General features: G+C 38.8%; 1 protein-coding gene across 1 annotated transcript; it reads left to right on the plus strand.

Moving 5' to 3' along the window:
• The first annotated feature begins 1,956 nt into the window (after window positions 1–1,956).
• On the plus strand, window positions 1,957–5,545 carry LOC139945749 (doublesex- and mab-3-related transcription factor 2-like). The gene is made up of 2 exons (XM_071943138.1): window positions 1,957–2,494; window positions 4,075–5,545. Exons 1-2 carry the CDS (start codon window positions 1,957–1,959, stop codon window positions 4,953–4,955), a joined length of 1,419 nt encoding a protein of 472 aa, XP_071799239.1. The 3' UTR covers window positions 4,956–5,545.
• Window positions 5,546–6,000: the final 455 nt, after the last annotated feature.

Consider the following 6,000-nt stretch of genomic DNA (forward strand, 5'->3'; position numbering starts at 1 on the left):
CCCCGACTCCGAGTAAAATTAACAAACAGCAATTCATAACACAAAAGTACCAATGGCAACAGTAATTGCGAATTATTACTGTCTGTGGCAATTTGTTAATGTCAGGACACTTTAATAATTAAGTGAAATGCGTTCGGCGTATTATTGAGTAATATTGAGTAGACACACTGGCTTAAGTTTTAATATTGTTATATTATTCAAAACGAGCAGTTACTTCGAAACTAAATTATTTAAAATATATAAAACACTTCAGTTTCTTGTAGATCATATAATTTTAAATATGCCGAAACTCTGTTGAAGAAGTTATTTTTTTGTGAACATTCTGGTGCCAAACTTTGCTTAAAATTTGTGGTTTTACTTTGAAATGAATTAATGCGCCAATAGGAGAGTCACCTAAAAAGGAGCGATGTAATCCAATTCTGTAGACTCATCAAATTAAATTCCCACTTCACACCATAACATGTTTGTTTCTCAACCTCGTCCAAGTTTGGTGTCTGATAGGTCAAACTTCATCCGCTTTAATTGAAATAGAAAAAAATACCAAAGACACAAGAAAGTTAACGGTAAGCGTAAAGTTCCAAACTTAGCTTCAGCAGAGCTAAGTGAATTAAAAGACTGCCCACGCAACACATTGATTCCCCTTGATCATCAAACATAGACCCCAATTGGTGGACATGAAGTACTGGGGCTAGTCACCCACGGTGTTACGCTTAGTTGATGGAGTACAGCAACCCGCCCGCCCGCCTAGCTTGCCGTCACAACTGATAAGCATCAGACACCTCAGCCCAGATCATACGGTGGGCCTCTCACTGCGAGATGGCCTATTTTCTTGGGAGTTATCGTTGCTCTGGTCGTCTGCGGTCATTCGCACTCAAGTAGCCCGATGACTTTGTTGCCAGCAACACGCTGCATCTTCCTTTCTATCAATGAGATTGATCTTCAATTGATAAGGAAGCCGTCTTGCTTATTAGCGGAGATTTCTGATCGCTTTTAACACGTGGATGATTCGGTTTTAGAATCATTTTGCATTCTACCCGCGGTACAGCCGGTTTCAGCTGAGTTTATTCGCCAGATAGTGAACTGCAACTTAAGGGGTAAGCAAGCAATATTTCTTATTGGTTTCACCGAATTAACAACTATAACTATTCTGCTTTGAGACTTAGGTAACAAGACAAAGTTTTAAAAGGTAACTCTGAAAAATGAATAACATTGTAACATTATTCACTCATTTTTCGACGAATACAATGTACAAGTCGGTTGCTTTTTTGTGCGGAAAAAAAAAGAAAAAGAAAAAGAAATATTGTATGTGTTATTTTATTCAATCCGTTTGAGTAATTAGCCAAGAACGGTTAATGAAAATGTGTAATTTTATCGTGTGCTACATTTTTGTACTTGTAACTAAAAGTTATACAGATCCAGTACTATATGAATCCCACTTTTTAAGATAAAATATTATGAGCTAAAGCGGCAATATTGCATATACAATATTACAAATCCATAATTATGTTTAAACAATTAAGAGAGAAATAACTGGCTGCCCTAAATTTGGTTTATATCGGGAAAAATGTTGATGATTGAATTGTGATAAAGGATAATTGTTTGTTCTTATCACAATAACCCTTTCCTCCTTTGTGATCCTTACATGTAGTCTTGTGTCACGACCTGAAGAGACTTTAGATAAAGACAAAGTATTGTTGATTATTATTGAAATTATCTGAGTTGTTCTGGTTAAGTGTCAAAGTGTGTTGTCACTCTGTTTTAGTGATCTCCACAGTCAACTCAAAACTAAAGAACACATAACAAGGGGAAACTTTCTTCTAATAACTTTCACACTTTATGATAACAATCTTATGAAAACGAATACACTTTAGAACAAAAATTGCAGTACAATGGATTGAGTTTAATGTTTGTGGCCGGTCATTTTGCAAATCTTTTAATACTTTGTTTTGTTAAGGTATGGCTACCTTGATCAGCGATGAATTGACGGTACACATCATAGATGGTGACGACCAAGATAGCGATGTATGTCACACACCCCACAGTAACTCAGATTCACCCGTCCCCCCACATATGGTTAAAGGTAGTCCAATGAACACCCCTCTACCAGTACATCCCATGACTACTCCAAGGACACAGACCACAAGGAAGGTCTTAAGGACCCCAAAGTGTGCCCGATGCCGTAACCACGGTGTGGTGTCTTGCCTTAAAGGCCATAAGAGGTACTGCCGGTGGAGAGATTGCCAGTGCACCAATTGCCAACTCGTGGTGGAGAGGCAGCGTGTCATGGCAGCTCAAGTAGCCCTGAGAAGACACCAAGCTACGGAAGGCTCGTCTCCAGTGTCTGGTAAAGATGGCCAACCTACAGGGAGTGGTCCTCCTCGTAAGGTGCCGTGTGGAACTGGGAAGGGGACGGGTGGATCTGGTGCTCGTAAGACGGCACCACTGAGGAGTGTCGGTAGTGGCTCAACGTCTGTGTCTAAAGACATCTTAGATGGTAAGTTACCATCGGTGTATACAATGCATCTACTGCAGCATTTTAAGATTGTATTGAAATGATGTAACGTTTCGTCAGACAACAAACAGACAAAACCCACAATAAACCTTAGCTTACAGAAAGTCATAAACGATTTCGAAAACGTGCCGGCCTAGGACCAAATTAAACACAAAATCATTGCAAAGTAAACCAGGCTGCAGTTTTGCTGGGTTTTAGCGCAATTTGTCTTGCGATACATTTCGTTGATATGTGAAATCGGCCCCTAGGGTCGTTGGTTCAAATCCTGCCCCAGTCAGTTTTTAAAAACAAAACATCTAAACGGACGTAAAAAATGCTTTCATGTTTCACGTACATGCACTAAACAGTTGAGCTGTAGTAATAATTGTTCGCACATTGAAATAATAAGCGAAAAGTAGTAATGATTGTGAAGCAATTTACAGTTAACGAAACTGTTTCATAATAACTAGTTTCATTCGTAAAAAAGGAGAGTGCATTGTAAAAACAAAGCTAGGATCGGAGGAGTCAACTCCAATTATGTTGATGAGTTTCATCAGTGATTTCCCCATTCATAGTATTCCCGTATCCAGTATAGGTTTCATGTTAGCCCTAAGCATTGTTTACCTTTTTGATTATCACATAACTTTGTTGTCAGATATCTTGTTGTATCTACGCACTACCGTGTCGTAGTGAAACACCCACCGGGTGTTAATCCACTCAAAGCCCGGGAGCCGTTGGCTGGTTTACCCTGCTTGCCCAACGGGGCGCGGCGCACTGTCAAACCCCATAGTACATTTTGTGGGTTTGGTAACGGATCCTCTGTACTTTGGGTATATTTTTGTTAGCCTTTAGCTCTTGTTTGACACCACATGCGTTGTACTTGGTGATGTTTTACAGCACGCCCTCGGTGGCGTCGTAAACTTTATGGGTTTTTAACAGCTTGGTAACTTTAGATAAATTGTTTTGTCGTAACTTTGGTCAGAACTGTCGAAGTTTTCAGCTTCATATTATTTCCCAAACGATATTTTTACGTGAGCTGTAGAGAAACACTTGCACTGTTCCGCAAACAATGTATGCCCATACCACTTGTTGACTTGAACAAGCAGTAGATCTTTGAATTGGAAACACTTTGTAAAATGGACAGTTTCAGGTTTTTTTCTCTTGTTTTTTACCCAATATTATTTGTTATCGATACCTCAGAATTATTCACATTTTTATCAAATTTTGTTAATTCTGAAGTTTGTTTTTACAACTACGCAGATTGGGAGAGACACTTCGCGCAACCTCTTTCGTCTGCAAAATGCAAATTTAACATTGTAACTAGTTTTATGCCGCTAGAAACTGGAAAAAGTGTAGTGTTTGGCTACCCATTTCTTAAGTTCTCGTAAATTTTCTTTTTCTTTCCAATTCACTTTGATTATCTGTTCAAAATTCCATCATTAAAGGGATCACACCACTGTCATCATTATTGACAACAGATTCCCAAAGCATTTTACTTCATCTGTGACAAATCACATGAACATGTCATAACTTAACGAAATAACAAGAAACGTACTTTGTTTCATCTATATGTTTTTATTTAGGATGCCGAAGCCGAAGCAGTCGATCATCTCATGTTACCGCCAGCACCTCACCTCGTCCAGTCATCTTCCTCCCTCCATCCGTCAGTGAGAGGATGCGAAAACGTCGTGCCTTTGCTGATAAAGATTTAGAGAGCACCATGCTACAACGGGAATGTCAGTGGAGCTTGATGTATGCGGCTCAGGCTGGTCTATCCCGACTGCAACCACCAGGGACTGAGCATCATAGACGGGCCTCTACTGCTACAACCACACCCCTCACTGATCAACATGGGGATATAACAAGTCAAACCAAACACTTCTTAAGACGATTGTTCCCTAGTCTAAGCACATCGACCCTTGATGCAGCACTACGATGTAGTGGTGGTAATCTTAGGCTAGCTATTGAGAAACTGGTGACAGTTCATTCACCACCCTCCCAACTCGGCCCCGGGACACGCCCAGAAGCGGAACATGGAGCAGTGCCAGAGTCAACTCTTTATCTACCTTGGTATTTGTCTTACCAAAGAAATGCATCACTTCTTAAAGAGAACGATTTGCGAACTCACAAAACAACACCATTTGAACAGAGAGACACAAATTCACTACTGGCGAGTAGAACAATACCCAAGTATTCGATGCAAGAGTTTCGAGGCGATAGTTCAGTATCGGCGTTCACGTCATTACAGAGAGAGGGAAATAGTATTCCTTCCTCAGATTCTCGAAACCGGTTTGGCAGTGTCGAGAGCGAATGCGAATACTCCCGAGATCGTGATGAAGAATCGATACTGACAAACTCTCAGGATGCATGTGGCCCAAATCAAACTCACAGTAAGCGATTTCTAAAGACGCCCTCAACGTCAAGACTATCGTTTTCTGTTGATTCCATAATGGGAAAAAAATGAAATTGACAAACACAGGCTAGCTCATTTTGATTTTAAAATTTGGTTCATAAATCCGTTAACTCTTTTAGAACTTGTATCTTTTGAATGGAAATTTCAAGGGATTTTGTCAGTAAATTTGATTAGTAGTAATATATTTGTTTCATGTTGATAAACTGTTTCTATCGACCAAGGCAAGCCGTCTTTTTGTTTCAGGAAATATTCAAGAGCATTTCATGCAGAAGGGCTTTTTTCTCTAAAGTGTGTACAGGGAATCTGACGTTGATGGCCGTGGTGTAATAAACGGCTATTAAAGCAGTCAAAGCAAATATAAATATTTTTTGTTTTCAATTTGAAAAAAAAAAAAAAAACCTTAAACACGAATAATTTCGGATTCCTGATTGAAGCTTTTTCATCCTGGACGAAGAGCGTCACATAATTATTTTTCAGGAGTTTCTTCACTTGCATCAACAACGCAAAACAAAAACTAAAGCACCACCCCATCGAACAAACGAACAAACCAACAAACCAACATACAATAGAATTTAAAATGTAATTTCTTTAGGTGGTGAGTTTATGTCAACACTTGTCCACCGTTTAATTTAAATGCTGTTAATAGTCCACACTGGTTATTATTATTTTTTTTTTAAGGCAACTTCTGTCAGAACGATTTATTGATTGTCGTAGCGATAATAAACAACAATCATGAAACTTACCCTACAAACTGTAAGATAACAATTGTCGTCTAATGGAGTGGTTTATAAACTGTCCATATTATTAACTTTCCTTGTTGAATTCGTTGAACAGAAACTACACGACGACCATACTAAGGATTGTCGACGTCAAACTCTAATATACAATGAGTTAATCAACTAAGATAGGAGTTGAGATGTAGAATTGGTTTCAATTACTATTATGAACGCTCACATTAAAAATGGATACCAATATCAATGTCATTAGATTATAAACGATGTGGTTACAATTCAAAGTTCAAATAAAAACGTTAAATATACAACAGTTGCTAAGCAGAAACCGAGACACACTACCATGACCTCCAAATAACTTGCTT

This window comes from Asterias amurensis, chromosome 13 (assembly GCF_032118995.1).
Source record: "Asterias amurensis chromosome 13, ASM3211899v1".
Taxonomy (NCBI): Eukaryota; Metazoa; Echinodermata; class Asteroidea; order Forcipulatida; family Asteriidae; genus Asterias; species Asterias amurensis.